At 37.7% G+C, this 23765-nt stretch overlaps 1 protein-coding gene across 1 annotated transcript in view; it reads left to right on the plus strand.

The window, feature by feature from the left end:
* Nucleotides 1-2001: 2001 nt before the first annotated feature.
* The window catches only part of LOC140161927 (uncharacterized), a 37305-nt gene continuing 15541 nt past the window's right edge, over nucleotides 2002-23765 (plus strand). Inside the window, exons 1-5 of the mRNA XM_072185221.1 lie at nucleotides 2002-2093; nucleotides 2479-2576; nucleotides 8596-8703; nucleotides 15826-15939; nucleotides 20129-20245. Of these exons, the coding sequence (XP_072041322.1) occupies nucleotides 2002-2093; nucleotides 2479-2576; nucleotides 8596-8703; nucleotides 15826-15939; nucleotides 20129-20245 (529 nt within the window). The remainder of the gene's footprint in view (nucleotides 2094-2478; nucleotides 2577-8595; nucleotides 8704-15825; nucleotides 15940-20128; nucleotides 20246-23765) is intronic.

The following is a 23765-nucleotide window of genomic DNA, read 5'->3' on the forward strand; positions in this document are numbered from 1 at the left end:
CTAAAGAAATGCATCCCGCTCACTGGCAATGTGATAATGAGATAGACTGTGGTGATCATACAGATGAATTGAATTGTAAATACATGTAAGTATATGGTTGGTATATATGATGTAGCCTCAGTGATCTAAAGAAATGCATCCCAGCTCACTGGCAGTGTGATAATGAGATAGACTGTGGTGATCACACAGATGAATTGAATTGTAATTATACATGTAAGTATATGTATGTGATATAGCCTCCGTGATCTAAAGAAATGCATCCCAGCTCACTGGCAATGTGATAATGAGATAGACTGTGGGGATCACACAGATGAATTGAATTGTAATTATACATGTAAGTATATGGTTGGTATATACACATCCAATTTCTCACTGGATGTACTCTGGAGCTACTCCGGATTACCCCCAGGGCTACTCTGTAGCGGTGTACCGTAACGCGAGTCAAAAATCCGTGGACTACTCCTATCCGGTTTTCCACGGTGTACCTCCCGTAGAGACAGCCTATAGCGGAGTACCTCTAAAGGTACTCCTTAATAAAATGTGTGATGATCTGTTGCCAGATTGAATGCTATTTTTCTCAATTTAGCTTTATTGTATGCTTTTATTAGGATATATTAGGGATTTTTGTTCTTTCTTTCTTTCTTTTTTTATTATTTTTCAAATATATGTTAATAGATTAATAATAGAAAATAGTAAATAAGTAAATAGGCCTACAAAATACATAAACAAGTTCAGAAATAGACAAGTAAAATTAATGAAGTAAATGACTGACTAAATAAATTTATAAATGAATAAACAAGTAAATAAAATAATAGGTAGGCCTAATTAAATTAACAAGTAAAAACTACACAAATAAGAAAGGAAATAAGTAAACATGTGTATTAGGCCTAAATAAAAAAATGAATAGTACTCGTAGGCCTAGGCCTATGTAAAATAATCAATAATAGAATGCTAATAATTATCATTAACTTGGTTGTTATTCAGCTTTTTAATTTGATTACCTGTTTGCTTACATGTTTTTTCATTTGATTGAGTAGGCCTGCATTTGTATGTTTTTAAGCATTTTTCTTTGCATATTATACTTGAATGATTGGTCATTTTATAGCTAATATTTATTTTAGGCCCCACTTTTATTCATTTATTTTTTACGCTTTTATTAAATTTATAATTAGTTTTATATTTATTATTTATTTACGTGTATTATATTTTACTTATTTACTTTTTAATTGTTTAGTAATTATTTAAATATTTACTTTTTAATAAATAAGTGACCAATCATTCAAGTATAATAAGCAAAGAAAAAATGTCTAAAAAACAAACAAAATACGGCCTACTCAAACAAACGTAAAGTAATGCGGTGCAAAATGTTAGGAAAACAGCGTGAAAACAAGAAGTATAAATTATGAATAAATTTTAACTGTGGGTCCAAACTCCTGTAATAAACATGGGAAAGTAGAACCGCGAACCGCAGTATGCACACTTTCTTTAAAATACAGAAAAACAACGACAACGTCATGCAAGCATCTCAAGTTTAGCAAAACTAAAAACATAACAAGAAACACAAAAATAAATAATGATTAAAAATGATTTTAAAAACAAATTGAGAAGAAGTCGTACTGTCGTTAAACAAAAGAACAAGTTTCCACAAAGGAAACAACCACTAAATAGAAACAAAATGTCTCCGTGACATCGACAACAGTGATTCTCGCTCCGTGTGGCTGAAAACGATTCATGACGCCCTATGCAAACGTGCAAACATGGTCAATCAATTAATCAAACAACAAACGTTCGCTTTGCTAAAAATAGCTAGGTACGCGCGACTAGTACGCGGCCGATTACGCTGTTTCGGCGAGTTGTTTACCGCTGCCGGTCAATGACCCGTTTGGCTGCGGTTGTACACGGGAGCTGACTTCGGTGTTACTCCAGGGTTGGCTCGTGGCTGACAGCTATCAGATGTACTTCAGAGTAGCTTCTTAAGAGTACCTTTGGAGTAGCTCCGATATGGCGTATCCAGAAGTTGGCACTAGTGTAGCAATCGAGTTGGCTTCTAGACAGACAATGGATGGAGAAGCGCGAAGTAGCTCTGATATGGTGTATCCGCTATGGGCTTTGCTAAGGTGTAGCTACTTGGAGTAGCTTCAGAGTAGCTCTATTAAGGTGTAGCTTCAGGGCTACACCAGGTGTAGCCGCGAAGGTAATCTGCCGCGGGGGTAAACCGTGAATGAGAATGATGTAGCCTCAGTGATCTAAAGAAATGCATCCCAGCTCACTGGCAGTGTGATAATGAGATAGACTGTGGTGATCACACAGATGAATTGAATTGTAATTATACATGTAAGTATATGTATGTGATATAGCCTCCGTGATCTAAAGAAATGCATCCCAGCTCACTGGCAATGTGATAACGAGATAGACTGTGGGGATCATACAGATGAATTGAATTGTAATTATACATGTAAGTATATGTATGTGATATAGCCTCCGTGATCTAAAGAAATGCATCCCAGCTCACTGGCAGTGTGATAATGAGATAGACTGTGGTGATCATACAGATGAATTGAATTGTAATTATACATGTAAGTATATGCGTGGTGTATGTGATATAGCCTCAGAGATCTTGTTTAAAGAAATGCATCCTTCTCAACTTTGGTGGTACTAAATGGATGTTATTATATTGCAATGCATATTGGTGTTTTGTACCAACATATATGTTTATTTCAGGAAAACACATCTGTGTCAGAGTCTTCAGGACATACACCATCTGTCACCATCCTCTCTTTCAATATTTTTGCATCTTTGAATTGTTTAAAATTCATCAAATAAAATATAACCAACCAATTTCTAAATGTGATTCCATTGCTTCCAGATAATAAATATTGATGAGTTTGGTTATACAGTGCCCTCTCAAATTGCAGGGTGACCATGAGGATACTACCCAGCATGGTGGTCAGTGAGATTGCCTGGGGGGTACTCAAGTTTGGTTTTGGTAGGGACGGGCCACTGAGAATTTGAAAGTAGACCCATAAATATACCAATTTTTCAAGAAATTTGGACCCAAAAGTCAAAATTTTTGGCCGAATTTAACCCAAATTGTCTTAGTTTTTCCAAATTTTGTGAAAATTTTGTGAAAATTTTGAAAATTTGAAAAAAAGGACCATTCATATACCAAAATAGGCTTTGAAAAAGGGGTCATTGATATACCAAAAGGCCGAAAATGCTACCCATATTTGCGGCACGACCCCATATGGTCATTTGTACTGAGTACCTTCGGGTGAGATTGACCACTGCTCAGTGTGGTGGTTATTGATATTGTCCAGGTCACCTCAATAACCTTATCTTAATCTTAACACCAAGTACCATTTTCCCCAGGTAACATAGATGAGTTTGCCTTTGGTACTGCTTATACCCAGTGGTGGTCAGTGAGATTGCTCAGTGTGGTAATCAGTTACATTGCCCAGTGGTCAGCGATCACCCAGATTAGCCTCATAATTAAATCTTGCCTGATTCTATTTTTGCCAGGTAATATAGATCTATCATGTGCTATTGGCTACCGTGTGCCCTCCCATTGGGAGTGTGACTATGAGGAATCTGCCCTGTGTGATGGTCAGTAAGCTTGCCCAATTCACCTGATAACCAATATCTTTTCTTCTATTATTTCCAGGTAACATAGATGAGTTTACATGTGGTACTGGTAACTGTGTGCCCTCCCATTGGGAGTGTGACTATGAGGAATCTGCCCTGTGTGATGGGTAGTGAGCTTGCCCAATTCACCTAATAACCAATATCTTCTCTTCTATTCTTTTCAGGTAACATAGATGAGTTCACATGTGGTACTGGTAACTGTGTGCCCTCCCATTGGGAGTGTGACTATGAGGAATCTGCCCTGTGTGATGGGTAGTGAGCTTGCCCAATTCACCTAATAACCAATATCTTCTCTTCTATTCTTTTCAGGTAACATAGATGAATTCACATGTGGTACTGGTAACTGTGTGCCTTCCCATTGGGAGTGTGACTATGAGGAATCTGCCCTGTGTGATGGGTAGTGAGCTTGCCCAATTCACCTAATAACCAATATCTTCTCTTCTATTCTTTTCAGGTAACATAGATGAATTCACATGTGGTACTGGTAACTGTGTGCCCTCCCATTGGGAGTGTGACTATGAGGAATATGCCCTGTGTGATATGGTCAGTAAGCTTGCCCAATTCACCTGATAACCAATATCTTCTCTTCTATTCTTTTCAGGTAGCATAGATGAGTTTACATGTGGTACTGGTAACTGTTTGCCTTCCCATTGGGAGTGTGACTGTGAATAATCTGCCCTGTGTGATGGGTAGTGAGCTTGCCCAATTCACCTGATAACCAATATCTTTTCTTCTATTCTTTCCAGGTAACATAGATGAGTTTACATGTGGTACTGGTAACTGTGTGCCCTCCCATTGGGAGTGTGACTATGAGGAATCTGCCCCATGTGATGGGTAGTGAGCTTGCCCAATTCACCTGATAACCAATATCTTCTATTCTATTCTTTTCAGGTAACATAGATGAATTCACATGTGGTACTGGTAACTGTGTGCCCTCCCATTGGGAGTGTGACTATGAGGAATCTGCCCCATGTGATGGGTAGTGAGCTTGCCCAATTCACCTGATAACCAATATCTTCTATTCTATTCTTTTCAGGTAACATAGATGAATTCACATGTGGTACTGGTAACTGTGTGCCTTCCCATTGGGAGTGTGACTATGAGGAATATGCCCTGTGTGATGGGTAGTGAGCTTGCCCAATTCACCTGATAACCAATATCTTCTATTCTATTCTTTTCAGGTAACATAGATGAGTTCACATGTGGTACTGGTAACTGTGTGCCCTCCCATTGGGAGTGTGACTATGAGGAATCTGCCCTGTGTGATGGGTAGTGAGCTTGCCCAATTCACCTGATAACCAATATCTTCTCTTCTATTCTTTTTCAGGTAGCATAGATGAATTCACATGTGGTACTGGTAACTGTGTGCCCTCCCATTGGGAGTGTGACTATGAGGAATATGCCCTGTGTGATGGGTAGTGAGCTTGCCCAATTCACCTGATAACCAATATCTTCTATTCTATTCTTTTCAGGTAACATAGATGAATTCACATGTGGTACTGGTAACTGTGTGCCCTCCCATTGGGAGTGTGACTATGAGGAATCTGCCCCATGTGATGGGTAGTGAGCTTGCCCAATTCACCTGATAACCAATATCTTCTATTCTATTCTTTTCAGGTAACATAGATGAATTCACATGTGGTACTGGTAACTGTGTGCCTTCCCATTGGGAGTGTGACTATGAGGAATATGCCCTGTGTGATGGGTAGTGAGCTTGCCCAATTCACCTGATAACCAATATCTTCTATTCTATTCTTTTCAGGTAACATAGATGAGTTCACATGTGGTACTGGTAACTGTGTGCCCTCCCATTGGGAGTGTGACTATGAGGAATCTGCCCTGTGTGATGGGTAGTGAGCTTGCCCAATTCACCTATAATAACCAATATCTTCTCTTCTATTCTCTCCAGGTAACATAGATGAATTCACATGTGGTACTGGTAACTGTGTGCTCTCCCATTGGGAGTGTGACTATGAGGAATCTGCCCTGTGTGATGGGTAGTGAGCTTGCCCAATTCACCTATAATAACCAATATCTTCTCTTCTATTCTCTCCAGGTAACATAGATGAATTCACATGTGGTACTGGTAACTGTGTGCCCTCCCATTGGGAGTGTGACTATGAGGAATATGCCCTGTGTGATGGGTAGTGAGCTTGCCCAATTCACCTGATAACCAATATCTTCTATTCTATTCTCTTCAGGTAGCATAGATGAGTTCACATGTGTTACTGGTAACTGTGTGCCCTCCCATTGGGAGTGTGACTATGAGGAATCTGCCCCATGTGATGGGTAGTGAGCTTGCCCAATTCACCTGATAACCAATATCTTCTATTCTATTCTCTTCAGGTAGCATAGATGAATTCACATGTGGTACTGGTAACTGTGTGCCCTCCCATTGGGAGTGTGACTATGAGGAATCTGCCCTGTGTGATGGGTAGTGAGCTTGCCCAATTCACCTGATAACCAATATCTTTTCTTCTATTCTTTCCAGGTAGCATAGATGAATTCACATGTGGTACTGGTAACTGTGTGCCCTCCCATTGGGAGTGTGACTATGAGGAATCTGCCCTGTGTGATGGGTAGTGAGCTTGCCCAATTCACCTGATAACCAATATCTTCTATTCTATTCTCTTCAGGTAGCATAGATGAATTCACATGTGGTACTGGTAACTGTGTGCCCTCCCATTGGGAGTGTGACTATGAGGAATCTGCCCTGTGTGATGGGTAGTGAGCTTGCCCAATTCACCTAATAACCAATATCTTCTATTCTATTCTTTTCAGGTAACATAGATGAGTTCACATGTGTTACTGGTAACTGTGTGCTCTCCCATTGGGAGTGTGACTATGAGGAATCTGCCCTGTGTGATGGGTAGTGAGCTTGCCCAATTCACCTGATAACCAATATCTTCTATTCTATTCTCTTCAGGTAACATAGATGAATTCACATGTGGTACTGGTAACTGTGTGCCCTCCCATTGGGAGTGTGACTATGAGGAATCTGCCCTGTGTGATGGGTAGTGAGCTTGCCCAATTCACCTGATAACCAATATCTTCTCTTCTATTCTTTTCAGGTAACATAGATGAATTCACATGTGGTACTGGTAACTGTGTGCCCTCCCATTGGGAGTGTGACTATGAGGAATCTGCCCTGTGTGATGGGTAGTGAGCTTGCCCAATTCACCTGATAACCAATATCTTCTATTCTATTCTCTTCAGGTAACATAGATGAATTCACATGTGGTACTGGTAACTGTGTGCCCTCCCATTGGGAGTGTGACTATGAGGAATCTGCCCTGTGTGATGGGTAGTGAGCTTGCCCAATTCACCTGATAACCAATATCTTCTCTTCTATTCTTTTCAGGTAACATAGATGAGTTCACATGTGGTACTGGTAACTGTGTGCCCTCCCATTGGGAGTGGGACTATGAGGAATCTGCCCTGTGTGATGGGTAGTAAGCTTGCCCAATTCACCTATAATAACCAATATCTTCTCTTCTATTCTTTTCAGGTAACATAGATGAGTTCACATGTGGTACTGGTAACTGTGTTCCCTGGAGTGTGCCTATGAGGAATCTGCCCCATGTGATGGGTAGTGAGCTTGCCCAATTCACCTATAATAACCAATATCTTCTCTTCTATTCTTTTCAGGTAACATAGATGAGTTCACATGTGGTACTGGTAACTGTGTGCCCTCCCATTGGGAGTGTGACTATGAGGAATCTGCCCTGTGTGATGGGTAGTAAGCTTGCCCAATTCACCTATAATAACCAATATCTTCTCTTCTATTCTTTTCAGGTAACATAGATGAGTTCACATGTGGTACTGGTAACTGTGTTCCCTGGAGTGTGCCTATGAGGAATCTGCCCCATGTGATGGGTAGTGAGCTTGCCCAATTCACCTATAATAACCAATATCTTCTCTTCTATTCTTTTCAGGTAACATAGATGAGTTCACATGTGGTACTGGCTACTGTGTGCCTTCCCATTGGGAGTGTGACTGTGAGGAATCTGCCCTGTGTGATGGGTAGTGAGCTTGCCCAATTCACCTATAATAACCAATATCTTCTCTTCTATTCTTTTCAGGTAACATAGATGAGTTCACATGTGGTACTGGCTACTGTGTGCCTTCCCATTGGGAGTGTGACTATGAGGAATCTGCCCTGTGTGATGGGTAGTGAGCTTGCCCAATTCACCTGATAACCAATATCTTTTCTTCTATTCTTTTCAGGTAACATAGATGAGTTCACATGTGTTACTGGTAACTGTGTGCCCTCCCATTGGGAGTGTGACTATGAGGAATCTGCCCCATGTGATGGGTAGTGAGCTTGCCCAATTCACCTGATAACCAATATCTTTTCTTCTATTCTTTTCAGGTAACATAGATGAGTTCACATGTGTTACTGGTAACTGTGTGCCCTCCCATTGGGAGTGTGACTATGAGGAATCTGCCCCATGTGATGGGTAGTGAGCTTGCCCAATTCACCTGATAACCAATATCTTCTCTTCTATTCTCTCCAGGTAACATAGATGAATTCACATGTGGTACTGGTAACTGTGTGCCTTTCCCATTGGGAGTGTGACTATGAGGAATCTGCCCCATGTGATGGGTAGTGAGCTTGCCCAATTCACCTAATAACCAATATCTTCTCTTCTATTCTCTCCAGGTAACATAGATGAATTCACATGTGGTACTGGTAACTGTGTGCCCTCCCATTGGGAGTGTGACTATGAGGAATCTGCCCCATGTGATGGGTAGTGAGCTTGCCCAATTCACCTGATAACCAATATCTTCTCTTCTATTCTTTTCAGGTAGCATAGATGAGTTCACATGTGGTACTGGTAACTGTGTACCCTCCCATTGGGAGTGTGACTATGAGGAATCTGCCCCATGTGATGGGTAGTGAGCTTGCCCAATTCACCTGATAACCAATATCTTCTCTTCTATTCTTTCCAGGTAGCATAGATGAGTTTACATGTGGTACTGGTAACTGTGTGCCCTCCCATTGGGAGTGTGATGGTGAGAGTGACTGCTCTGATCATAGTGATGAAAGCAACTGCACTTGTAAGTTTTAGAATTAAAAAAAAAAAGAATGTCATTTTTGACTTGCCTGAACTATGTTCGGAGGTAGACTTAGTAATCACTTTGGGGTGTGTCCGTGTGTGGGGGGGTGTGTGTTCAGAAAAGCTTGCGAACACGTTATCTTGAGAACCGTAAGTGTTATGATGATGAAACTTGGTAGGGGCTAGCATGACCAGAAGGTCTCAACCTGCAAAAATATGGTAATTAAGATACCTAATTTGCATAATTTATGCATAACAAGCAAAATATCTTGTGTTGAACAGATTAACCCCAGACGGAGACAATGAAACACAAGGCAACAGCAAATTTTGGCAATACTTATTGGCCATCAGGATAGACAATAATTTTATTTTCATAAACAAAGATTTAAGCCATTATATCATTACAAGCAAAGGGTTTGTACACAACCCTGGAATGAAATCAGAAAGGATGGGATTCCAAGATAAAAGCAAAAATACTCAATCCAATTTCTGTTCTCCAGCAAACACCCGACTGGAGAATCTGAATCCCAATCGCAAATTCAAAAGGGAACTCCAGAATAAGAGCAAAATGCTCAACCCAATTTCTATTCTACAATATACGTCTAGCCCTCTTCTTTTGTTCCATTATCTATTGTATTTCTTTTGTTCAAAGTCTGGTCAACTGTCGATTATATCAAGTAATGTGGACAGGTCAAGATAATCTGGACAGGTCAAGATAATCTTGGTCAGGTCAAGATATTCTTGGTCAGGTCAATAAATTTTGAACAAGAGAAGTACATGTTCATATTTAGAAACACTGGCCACGTTATTTGACTTTTTGGACATTTCAACAAACTTAAAATGCATCAAAGTTTAATATATTTCACTCGATCAGCATAAATTATTATGCAAGTTTATGCATATTAGATTTAAATGAAGATGGTAAACAATACTTATGTGTATTGAATGACACCAAGAACACCTTTATTGAATAATGCAAATTAGTTTGTATTATGTCTTAAAGCCTGTATAATTAGGACGAGGATGTCAATCTACCTTTGTCCCCCTCTCCCAACTAACGCAGATTCCGACAAAGTAGGTAACAAAACAAGAGCCATGAGGTCTTACAAATTAAGTTCAACCAAGGATATTTTGCACCTAAAATGCAGTACATTACAGGCCACATGACCAGATGTAGAAAAACTACAACAATCTGCGGCCTAACCACGGGGGTGACACTAAATTCACGGTTATTCTATTACGCACGCAAACCTATGACAAATCCCGCTGGTTTGCTTGGTAGAAAATGAGTCCAGTTATCGATCGGTTATGGATATTAGCATGTTCGACCCCTTGATTATGTTAATTACGGTTGACAAATAAAGCCGCCATTCAGTTTGCGAACTTTGTCTGTTAAATGCGAGTACCAAGCTTGAAAGTCGCCCCTCTGAGAGCTGAGACCACTGACCTCCACTGACCTCGTTTGTTTTTGTTTCCTCGTGTGATGATAAATATCATTCAATCTATAGTTATCGGACGTACACGTTGTATTACCGCCCTAAGCAGTTTGTTTTTAAAAACAAGTAAATAATCATTACTCGCCGTTCTATTTGATCTTGTGCATTTCCCAATTCACGTAATAAATTGAAACGCCCTCAACTGAGCTGAGGCCACTGATTATGTAATCACCCGAGTGTTTTGAATTTTGATTTATACACTACAGCGTGTGAGCCGGTTAGTAATATTAATGAAGTGACACACTGATGCACGGCGTTTATAGCACTTGTACATGTCACTTGCTGAATACGTATAGGCCTACTCATAGTATTTAAAATCTATGGCCTACTAGAAGAGTTTAGGTCTATCAAAAGAATGATTGAATGATTTTGGAGATTATCCCGGAGATTATCAAGGGCTGTGTAATAATTCTGAGCCGGGGAAGGGTGGTTTTTTTTGCACATAGGCCCTATTCATGGTAGGCCTCGCCTATTAAATAAAATGCTCTAAAAAGGCTTAGGATAACAGTACGTTACCGGGGTAAAATTTCGAATGGCCCGCCAAATATCGATTTCCCCCTCTCAGCCTGCCAAAATCGCTTGCACCCCCTCTCGGTCGGCCAAAATTCTTAGCCCCCCCTCTTGCACATGCCAATGATTTGCGGGTATCATGCGGTATGGCTTATTATGTTGCGAGCGCGGCGAGCTGGAAAATTTGCATATTAAAGCTTTTTCCGTACTGTTTTCGAAGCCTTTTTAGAGCGTTTTATTTAAAACGCACCCCATGGATGTGTGCCAAAAATCGCTTTCCCCCTCTCGGCTGGCCAAAATTGCTTGTCCCCTCTTGCGGCTCGCCAACAAATTCTTGCCCCCCCCCCCCAATGTTACCCTCCCCCAGGGATCATAACTATTGCACAGCCCCTAATGATTTCAAAAGAGAAATAGGCCTACAGCAATTTTATGAAAACAAAACAAATATACAGATAGATAGCCGTAAACTAAATGGGACATCTATTGCATTGATTTTCTTGCACAACTTTTATTTATTCATCTAATAATTAATTAGTTAATTAATGAATGAATGTATGAATTAATTACTTAATAAATTAATAAATAAATTAATAAATTAATAAATAAATTAATAAATTAATTAATTAATTAATTAATTAATTTATTTATTTATTTATTCATTTATTAATTTATTTATTTGCTTGTTTATTTATTTATTTAATTTAGGCCTATTGAAGTAACTCAGCTCTTAAACATTTCACGTACTCACTTGCAACGGCTCAACGAATTAATTGATACATCAATTCTTCAAGTTATCAATCAATCAAACAATAACAATATTAATAATTATATAATAGTCAATTTCGATCAATAGACTTATCAAACCATCAAACAATGAAACAATGAACTGATCGACCAATCAAGTTGTCGATCAATTTTAATTTTATGACTTGTGATGACGTGAGACTAAATGACTGACAGATTGACTGATTGATATGTTGATGTATGGGTTGATTGATTGATGAATTGATTGATTGATTGATTGATGATTGATTGTTGGAATAAAGTGTGAAGGTATAACAGGTAAATGAATGAATGCAAGAGTAATTGAGAGGAGGGAGTTGATTGGTTGATTGATTTACTGACCATATTTTATTTCACACAATATTATTTTGTAAGATGGATGATTACTGAATCTGTCATTATGGTAAAATAGACAGTGGTGACGGTAGATTTCTTGGCATTGGTGGATGAATTAATTTTTCTGAAATAAATGCGAGCAATAAATTGCCATTTTGAAATTAAAGTGAGACAGGTGTCAAAAAAAAAAAAAAAAATCATCATTATATCAATGTGTTTTTCATTATTAGACACATTAACATAATGCACTTTTGATAATACATTAAACAAACTTTCAAAAGTTATGCAAATCGGATAAAAAATTTAAAAACAACGCTTTTTTTTTAATTTTCAAACGCGCTTTTTTACACATTTCATTTTTTCACCATATTTCGACCTGAAATAAAATGTAGCTCCATAAGTATACCCACCATAAAAGGCCTTAAACTTTGCATATATTGTCTTTAGACTATTTTCTACTGCATGCACCTACAATCAAATTAATCTTTCTGGGACAATTATAAAAATATTTGGTCAAATTTACAAAATTTTAATAATTTTAATAATATTGTTCATGATATAATTAATTGGGTTGTTTTGTCATCAGAATGAGATTAATTTTAAGTGAGTGAGTGATGAAGTGAGTATAAATAAATTAATAAATAAATTAATTAAGTAAGTAAGTAAGTAAGTAAGTAGTTAATAATAAATAAATTATAAATTATAGTATACACAAGTTATTGTAATATATTTTTTCCAATAGAGGCATAACATTCTGTTTCAAAATATTTATTTAAATTTATTTGATTATTTTCTAACTTAAATATTTTCTTTAGAGCAAAGACAAATATTTTCCCTTTTCTCTTGTAGAGCTGTCTCCAATTTGAGCCCAAAATAAAACTCTGCTTCTTTTATTATTGATTTAATTTCACGATTTATTCCATTGAGCAATATCAAGGATTAAAATCACACGTCTCACAACAGATAGTTACTTGGCTTAGTGGTTGTACGCTGTGCCTTTCAACCGAGAGGTACCGAGATCGATTCCCGCCTCCGCCTACTATTTTGTTCAAGACTGGAAAGAATGAAGCTTATTTGACTTTACAACACTAAATTATTCATGGCTTACCCTACCTGGTGGTGTAAAGTGCTACTGGTAAACATGAATATGAATTTATAACACAATGGCTAATTTAAATAAGAATGCGGCCTCATGCTAATTAGGGAGTGCCTCTTCCTATCAATTATTCCATGGCCTAACCCCAACCAAAAAAGGTCGAGGAAGGTACCCAGGAATATGCGTTGATTTGGTTCAAGACATTTGTTCTATAAGTATATTAAAGATAAATATAAATTCTATGGTGTTAAATGAGTTACCGCCATGTCTAGGTAAAATACACCCACTTTGACCTTTGAACTATTTACATATTCATTATTAATATTACGAATATGTATAATCGAGTGGGACATGACCACAAGTGAATTGAATAGAATCTCCGGTTAAAATCAATGCTGTATTGATTTGATTAAATCACTTTCAATTGACACTAGATAAGACTCAGTAGACTCAAACGCAGGACACACGGGAAGAATATTACACTGTCTCGGTGTGTTTTTATTTTGGAAAACCCTAAACTTACACAAGATAATCATATCAGCTTTTCCAGTTTGTCTTTTGGAAAATGAATAAACCATAACAACAAAATTCGTTTATTTTGGCTCATCAGTATATGTAAGATAAGCGGTTCAAAACAGACCATTACCATGGACTAATCGGTGTCTTGTTGAGGTATGGTGAGCATGTTAGTCGCTCGGAAGGCTCGACCCCTTTGGTGCCTCGCCTTCCGAGCGACTAACATGCTCACCATACCTCAACAAGACACCGATTATCTATGGTAATGGTCTGTTTCTCACCCTTTATCTACTACGTAAGCATTACTGAGGAACGTGGAGCCCACAAATAACCTGACAAAGGGATTTTTTATAATGGCCGAAACTTTCCACTCTATCAGCTTTTCATCATATAATTAGTGCATACAATCAATTGCTCTGAAGGCTACATTCCTTGGAGTTAAACCTCTAGGTATCATACCTGGAAGCTACAATGACTGATATTAATATGAAATATAGAGATACAGGTGCATATAAGTGGAAGGTGCAAGATAAAAGAAAACAAACATCTCCTTGTTTAATACATGTATATAGCTTGTCCTCTATGTATATGTAATTAAACATGACATGTTTAAAAACATGTCATGTTAAAAGAGTTAAAACTCTTGATCGATAAGTCTGTCTTCTGTAAGGACTCCTTTCTATGTTAGAATTTTTTGAAAACAGATCTGTTGTAATATAATGCTATATGCTGCAGTTCAATTTTATGTTGCTGCTATATAGCGTTATAATGAATTTTGACCGAGCATGTCGGGAGCTTATCATTTATTTGCTATTTTATATCAACAAGGATATTTGAGATTCCAAGATGAAAGCAAAATGCTCAACCCAATTTCTGTTCCACAGTAACACTACTGAGGGATCTGAATCCCAAAGCAAATCCAGGGGAAAATTAATACAAATCCTCATGGGATTCCAAGATAAAAGCAAAAATACTCAATTTCTGTTCTACAGCGAATACCCGACTGAAGAATCCAAATCCCATAAATATTTTCTTTACCCATATAATTATTTGTGTTCAAATAGCATGCCTAAAGCATGCTATATATCATGCAACTATTTAAATTTTGTTTTCCTTAATTATGTAAGGAAAGCAGTACCTGCGTTTTAAAAACAACTTATGATTTGCTTGAAATAAAGTTATGTGCTTGCATTAACATTTTTGACAAACACATAGGCTCCCCTTTAATTGGGAGAGGTGGGTGGGAATTAAAATTTTCGCTCTATCCATTCTGAAACCAATAATGTAATGAAAACAAATCACCACGACGGTGACCAGCGCTGACGAGAGGGCAGCTCTCATTGGTCAACACACGATGCTGTCACACAGCTATGGCAACACCCGGGAAAACACAGACATTGGGTATGAACCGGAATTGCTTCCGCGTGGGGTCAAATTTGTTTTCTTACTGTTTCATGTTAGAAAACTTTATTATCTGGAGATCCGTATGGGGTACAGTAAGGTAACTTGGTGGGGAGTAGCGGGGCCAGAGGTTCTCCACCTGATTAGATTTTCAGTTCAAAATATGCTAATTAAGGTACCTAATTTGCATAATTAATGCATATTTTATGAATATCAAGCAAAAACAACAACTTGTGAACAGATTATCTGCAGATCCGTAAGGGGTACAGTGACGTAACTTGGTAGGTAGTGCGGCCAGAGATTCTCAACCCGATTAGATTTTCAGTGCAAAATATGTAATTAAGTACCTAATTTGCATAATTTATGCATAACAAGCAAAATACCATTTTCTCCCAAACTAGGGGTTGCACATTCCTCAAACTTGGTGGGTTGGTGCATCTTGACCCCAGAAAGTTTGTATTGGTTAGTAGGTCAAGGTCATCCGAGGTCATCCAGGGTTCATCTGAGATCAAATTAGCAAAAATTGCCATATATGGGCATGAAACTGGGTGGAGTGGTGGATACCGGCTGCGTAGTGGATACCGGTTCAGAAATTGTAACTAGGGAAGTTTTAACAATTGGGTGCGTGCATGAGCTTTAAGACAAAATGAGACACATTGAATCTTGAACCAAGCCGGTATGTTGCATAATTGATTCTTTTAGGGCACCAGAACAAAAATTTGTTCAATCTTTGGATTGGCCATCAATGCTGCATGCTTTGATGCTTGTTGTTAATGAACTATATATGATTACATGCAAAGATTCATATGATCACAATCAACAAGGATTAATTAATTGATTTCACAAATAATAAGGATCGATGGTCGATCGAGAGATCAAACTAATTTGGTTCTATTGCCCAAGTTATAAAGTCACTTACCTCATGAGATGTAGCCCATCGTTTTTGCTTCTAAATGAAGGTCTGCTAATTTTGTTTTCCATCTAGGTTTATCTGGTCAACTACGTTGCAATAACAGCATGGCTTACTGCATCTGGCCTGAGTACATATGTGATGGAGCTGACGACTGTGGTGACAACAGCGATGAAAGAAACTGTACAGGTACAAGATATTTATTTTGATTTGTGTGTCTGTCTGTTTGTTTGTTCATTTTTTTCTGTCCTGGAACAAAAATATTTGTAGGATTCCAGCTTTTCGATCAATGCACTAAAGCAGACTCAACTCAAAATAATTTTGGCTTCTGTAACATGCAAAAACTTGCTGTAGGAGAATTGTTTTAGAATAAAAACTTAGAAATGTTCCTTTAAATACATCAGCACTTAAGAGAATGACCTAAAAGATTGATGATCGATGAACACAGCTAGTTTTGTTAGGGGGAGGTAAAAATGTTGATTGAATGTCTTGTATGCTCTTAAAATGAAGAGCTTTGTTGTAAAACCCTTACATCCACTTGAACAATTTTGAGAACACATCAAAAAATCATCAAAAAAAATCACTGATATAAGGAGGGGTTTCAACAAAAGCAGTTTTTGGCGGGATGCTCATCCTACCCAAGCATCCCGCCAAAAACTGCTTTTGTTGCAAACCCCCATATATCAGTACTTTTTTGATGATTTTTTGATGTTTTCTCAAATTGCTCAAGTGGATGTAAGAGGTTTTGCAACAAAGCTCTTCAAATACTTATAGTACTTTGACCTACTTTCAGTTCATTACAGATGATAGGAGGGGCTAGCTGTGAAATGAAACCAGTTATGTTTATAAGATATCATCAGTGTTTTAGGTTGTTCCCTTACACTTAAGGGATCTGAAATGAGCGTTTTGAGCATTTCGACAGTATTTTTTATGGGACATGAGAGCACCTCAGATGTATCGAATTGCATTCTGAATATGAAGCATGTCTTTCTGATATCAAATAATTTTCCATTTTTGAAAATCACGATATTATACAAATTTTATGACACATTATAAAAATTTGATATTTTTCAAATTTTTGATATATAACAGTCCTTGAAGTAAATTATATAAATCTAATGATATATTCTTAAAGTGTATATAGCTTGGAGGAAAATCCGACGATCTATTTAAAAATTTGACCTTTCATGAGATATGGATTTGTTTCCCAAAAGACCTATTTTTTTGGTGTTTTGGGAAAAAAAATCCATATCTTCAATACGAAAGGTCAAAATTTTCAATTGATCATCGGCTTTTCATCCCACCTACATACACTTTAAGTATAAATCATCAGATTTACAAAGTTTACTTCGAGTACTGTTAAATATCAAAAATATCATTTTTAATGATTTGCCATAAAATGTGTATTACATTGCAAATTTCAAAAAATCAAAATTATTTGATATCAGAAGGACATTCTTCGTATTCAGAATGCAATTCGATATGTCTGATGTGCTCTAAATGTCCCACAATAAATACTGTCCAAACGTTCATACCCCTTCCTTTTAGCTAATTTAAATCCTCAACCATATTTAATAAACTAGCATGAACTAGTTTATATTTAATAAACTAGCATATTTAATAAACATAACTTTTGGATGGTCTATTTGTCTATTTTTTGATAGATTTGATTAGTGTGTGTTGGAATGTTTGAGGAAAACACACTAACACAACAAACAATTTGGGGATAAAGACAACAAAACTGGAAAACATTGACAATTAATTATTTTCTCTAAAATTACTTCTGACTGCTGTTATAAAGTTAATCAATCAGGGCTGTACTTTAACACCAGCAGAGCAGCCAATTGGACTACGTGCTGTGGCTGATTAGCTAGCAACATTTTCGCCTGTTCAGTGACACTAATATATACAGCATACACAATAATTAAGGTACCGATTTTGAATATAACCTTACACCCAAAGTGAAGGTAGATTTCAGAACCAAGGTATTACCGTAATGTGTGCAATGATGTCCTGTTTAATTTGAGCCCTCATTTGTTGAAATGGTGATAAATTAATTAAGTAATGAAAAAAATCAACAGTGACTCAGAATCTGATTTTTGCATTTTTTAAGTCCCAGTCAATGGTAAGCACACACTGTGCGGTTATTGATTTTGGTAAGGTAAGGTTATTGTCATGTATGCCAATCAGGCCTCAAATTTTAATTTGTTGGGGGTTGGGGCACTCATTTTAAAGGCCACTGGGCAAAGACAAAGAAGGGCACCAAGGCCAGCAAGTGATGAAGAATGCTTTGATCAGTTAACAAACACCTGGGGCACCAAGGCCAAAACTGAAATTTAAACCCTGATGCCCTAAGCAAATCAGTGTACAAAGTAATGGGGCCTGCTGCAGTAAACATTGATGGAAGCGAAAAGGGCAATTTTTTAATCATCAGTTTATGTTTCGTAACTTGGTAATTTCTGCATCATTTGCTGTTACTTATCTCTTTAATTAAGAAGGACAGACTTGCATATGCGAGTGGTTTTCAAAATATACCTCACTTATACCTCACTTTGGCTGTAAGGTCATATTTTTTTCATTAAAAATGCATGGGTTCCTTATTTCCTTATTGTGCATACTGTATATATGGTTTGTAACTTTACCGCATCTCTGTCTGACTACTACTGATAAGATATGTTGAGATTTACCCATCCATTATGATGTTTGGGTGGACTTTGCACAGATATTAAAGTATGTGATAACAAAATACACAGGGATTGGGAACTTTAAAGTGATACTAACTGCCTAAAGTTTTTTTTTCTGGAGTTCATTATTGTATTTTAATAATTAGGCTATAAGTTAACTCAAAACAAAATCAGCAGACTTAGGGTATATGGTACAGCCAAAATATCAAACTATCTTGGAATCCTAATCATGTCCGTAGCTAGGGGGGGCACTTTTCAGGGGGAAATGTTAAAATGTACCCAAGAAGTTCCAAATAATAGAAAGAAAAATCAACAAAGGGACCACTTATGCAATTTTTGGAAGTTCTGCACCCTCATTAAAATTCCTGATCCTAATTTCATTGTGACGTACTTACTCAGGCTAAAGATAGCTATTACCTGAAATTGAGATTCAGGCAAAAATAGGAAACAAAAAGCATCATTGTTATGACTTCTTGACAGGGCCGGATTTACCTTTTTGGGGGCCCTGGGCCAGTCTAAAATTTGGAGGCCCCAAACGCACCGTGAGGAAGGCATGTGCACTCAAGTAGCCAAGTTTTTAGATTGTACTAGGACATTTGTGCGCAAAGCGTGCGAAAAAAGCAATTTAGGCTATTTTGGCCCAAATTGAAGCTGAATTTTGCTATTCTGTCGGTCCGTGTCACGTCACTTCCGGTTGATGATGTTCGAGTGAAAACAAGTCCGTGATTCGATTTTTGTTAATGATTTCTGTCATTGGTGTTATGTAAATTTCGATCGCAAATAGTCAGTGGAATCAAACAACCGTTTCTAAGTCTTCAGAGTGGAAGAAACTTACTTGATTTACCGCTTATATACTGACAAACTTAAAATTAAATTCCATGGTCGAGTGTCGCTTTTTCCGAAATTGAAGGTCACTCCAGCAATATCGCTATGTACCCTCCTTCACAGCCGGTTTCTGTTGTTCACAACAAACCGTGAGCCACATGCAGTTTGGGCCCGAGACTAGAGATAACCCGGATGTCCGACCGACAGAATATAATAGGCCATTTCGCGCGCGAAGTGCGCAAAATTTTGCAATTTGTGTACCCTATTTTGCCCAAAACATGGTGTTTTTGGCTAAAATGGAAGATGCACACAGCACATGGCAATTTTGGGGGCCCCCAAAATCTGGGGGCCCTGAGCCCGGGCCCATCTGGCCGTATGGTAAATCCGGCCCTGCTTCTTGAGTACCACTTTGGAACTTTGGATAGTGATATCAATGAGGTAACCCATTAAACTAGTAAACACATCCCGTCAAAACCTTCACTCTTAGAGCGAATGGACTTTACACTCATGACTTGAGTGCGAACATTTTGCATAACAGATTCAAACAACTTTACTCACGCCAACCTTACTATATATTCTTTGGATCACCTCAAGATTGGTAGTAACGTCAGTGCTTGTTTGCAAATGTGCTTCAAGCAGTGGGACAATCCGCCCTTGTACGTGTGTGTATACACTCTATTTGGTTGTGCATGGGATTTGATGCTGCAACCAGTGAAATATGCACTTACGTCACTTCTGAACTTTATAGGTGAACCAATGTAGGCCTATATATGTTATTGCTGAGCAGTATATTGCTATGTTACTCATTAACACTGTTGTTACTCATTAGGTAACACAACTCATTTTTGCATCTTTGATATGTGTTTCAGATATTCGATGTGGTTTTCATGAATTCACATGTGGTAATGGTGATTGTATCCATAATATCAGGAGATGTGATGAGGTAGCCGATTGTGAGGATGCCAGTGATGAGATGAATTGTACATGTAAGTCAAATTCACTTTTGATACATTGTAATAAAAAAGAAATGTCCCCATTTTTATAGTGCCTTTTTAATGTGTTCAAAGCACTTTACATTTATTGCTCTGCCACTAGAATATTTCATTTCATGTGGCTGCCAACAATGGCGTTGGTATGAAAAAAAATTAGACTCGTAACATTGTGTATTGATATAAAATGGCATGCACTCAGTTGGGTGCAGCTAGCTAGTTGCGCATTACATAACATGTGACTGGCACGTGCTTATGTGAATTTACACGAGAGAAAGTTGGAACTTTATTGAGGCGCACAGTAACAAAACTGCATAGTTGTTGCCAATTATAAGCTGAACAAACTATAACAGCTTCCCATTATACACCAGGGTCTAGTGAGGCAAATAGGATTAAGTGCCTTGCCCAAGGACACAACACATTGGCTGCAATGTAATTCAAACCCACAACCTTGTGATTATCACTTAACCGCTAGACCACCGTGCTCTCATAACTGTTATTTCATAATTATGCTTTCCAGTTGAAACCAATACACAATCTTTGGAAGACATGACTTAAATCTTCCACGCAGGGGGTATAAATTTAAAAAGGATCCATCCATTGAGGTAACCCCTTTTCGAAATTCGTACTCCCTGTGTGGAAGATTAAGGTTGTTTTGAAATATAGGATCAGGATCAGAAGTGCTCACAATTGTTCACTTACACTAAAGACCAAAGTTTGCTGTTTTCACTCAAGTCAAATGCAATTTGCCTGATTTTCAGTTTCATTAAGAACCTACAAAAATGGTTGTTACAAGAATTTACTAAAGATGGCCATAAACTATACTGTTCTTACACTTTCTTGCTACTGAAGTCTGCCCTAGTACGTTAGAAATAGTTTTGTGGGTCTACTATGGGTAAATAACCATTTATGTTGTTTAAAATTGTGTTTTAAGTAGATACAGCACTTATTTATTTTATTCCTTTTTCCATTTTCGAAATTGCCAATTCTGTACGTTTTCTGTAAAATAGTAAACTGTGGTCTTTAACTTAGACCCTGTGTACACTTGAAAAAGTCACAAATGGGCTATTCCCTATGGAAGACATGACTTTAATCTTCCACACAGGGGGTGTAAATTTTAAATGGAATCATCCACTCAGGTAACTCCGTTTGAAATCTACACTCCCTGTGTGGAAGATTAACTCTCTCCACGCGGGTGTCGACTGCAGACGACAAGTTTCAAAAAAATTCAAAAATTCAAAAATTTCAAAACTGTAAATTATCATGACCATATTTGGAATCAGCATGAAAAATGCATTAAAATGAGTACAAACAAGCCTAGTATTGGTTCAGTAGTTCTTAAGATAGCTCTTGATATTTTGAGAAAATATTTCAAAACTTGATATTTTTCTATGGGAGCGCATGGCTAGCACGTAGAGCATTAAGGTCATGTCTTTCATAGGGGGTGTATGGATTTCAACTGGAATAGCTTAATTTGATTGCAACAGAGGATTACCATTTAATGAATTCTAGTAAGTGAGTGTTTACCAGGGTTTGGTTTTTGTTGGCAAAAGGTATTTTTGCCAAGTGGAAAAAACATGTGGTTAAAACCATGGTTTTTTCCACCTGCGGCAAAAAACCCTACAAACCCTGGTGTTCACATTACAGTTTGATCAGCTCGTAATGGCGGGCCTTATAACATCGCGGATTAATATCAATATATTTTATTTGAAGAATTGTTTTGTGACATCTCGCTAGAAGTATTACAAATTATTAATTGAAGTTCTGTACTCGGGTCTACTTGCTTTTAACACACAAAATATAGACAAGGCAGATCAACTATATCACTCTTAACGTGCTGATCAAAGTATAGAAATGAAGTCCGTCTTCAAGGAAATTTGAAACAGACTTGTAATGTTTATTCATCTAACATGCATGAAAAACACAAGTTCAATTCTGCTGATTGTAAATTGATAATAGCAAAAGATGCTCTTCAACAGCGACTAAGTAAAATGGAATTTGACAATATGATGGTGCAAAGTAACATTCGATAGTCAGTGGTGGCACCAGAAATTTTTTTCAGGAGGGTGCATGAGGGAAAGCAATTGTTTTTTCTGGAGGGGGCAAAAATCGACAAATTCTGTGCAAAATTGCAGCAAAAATTGGGAATTTTCATAATTTGAGGTTTTCTATTTCCCCATGCCCCCAAAGGTCCCCCATGGCGCAGACACTGTGGATAGTGACTTTGAATCCGTAACAACACCTGTACCTGTCTACACCATATTGCTATTGAAGTATATAGCGGATAAGTAAAAATAAAATATCAAATATTTCCTAGTGTTTAGTTAATTGTAGTCATAGGCAGGTGTCATAGGAAGTATGTTTGTAATAACATAAGCATCTGCAAAGATTAATTTACATAGTCAGTGATTTGTTTGTATAAACAAGCACCCTGTCATCACATCCCACCAGTAGTTTACAGTTATCTTTTGCAATGCTCACACTCCATGGTCTATGTGTAACAGCAATAGATCCTAGGTATTCAGCAGACACAGAGAAGCATGAGATCTCATGAGTGTTACCCAAGTCACTGTTACACACCAATATGATATCATTATAGCAGCACACTCCCCAAGGATTCCAGAATGACACATGTCTATTAGTGTTGAGAGTATGCAACACTTGTCCTGTGCTGTCTACTATCTCTACAGTATCACTCCTAAAATCACTGATGACAATTGTGTCATGAGATGTAGCAGCCAGGTAGTAGGGTGTAATGTTTACCTTGATACTGGCAATATGAGATCCATCTTGTCTGTGTTTACTGATATACATAGGGCGCCATACTTTACCTACCAGCAGCTGACCATTGCTATCTATTGTCAGACCACGTAGCCATGTGCCCTCTAGGTCAGAGGGTTTGTTATCAGGAGACATGGCTACCCATCTACCTTTATACACATATTGTGCAGTATACATAAGTACATAATAAGTACAAGTCACATAGATGATACCATCAGCATTGACAGTGACATTGCTAGGAAATGGTGTCTCTCCAGGATTCATCCCTTGCTTGAGGTCCAGATCAGATTTGTATAACCCTTCATTACTATACATACATACTCTCCACCAGCACACCACCACAATGTCTCCATTGGGACAGACTGCTATTCCTCTTACCAGGTCACCATGCCCACCTTGATGAACAAACTCCTTCTCAAGCTCCCAAGGACCAGCAATGAATTGAGACAGTTTAGCAGATGTCAGCTAGAAGAGAAGGGAAGAATATAAAAAATGAATAAGGAAAAAGTTTCAGTCTTATTAGTTGTCTGTTCAATCAGCTTCCCAGGCCCATATCTTGATGACGAACTTTGTAGATGATTCCCATTTTAAAACCGAAGGTGATACAGTATTTCAAGTCTGAGTTGGATATTTTAGCCAAATTATGTAATGTAGTAGAAATTTATTTAATAAATCAATAAATATCTAATATCCAAACTTGGTATTTGTTATATTTCACTTTCAAATGCCCATGAAT

Source organism: Amphiura filiformis, chromosome 10, assembly GCF_039555335.1.
Source record: "Amphiura filiformis chromosome 10, Afil_fr2py, whole genome shotgun sequence".
In the NCBI taxonomy this organism is placed as follows: domain Eukaryota; kingdom Metazoa; phylum Echinodermata; class Ophiuroidea; order Amphilepidida; family Amphiuridae; genus Amphiura; species Amphiura filiformis.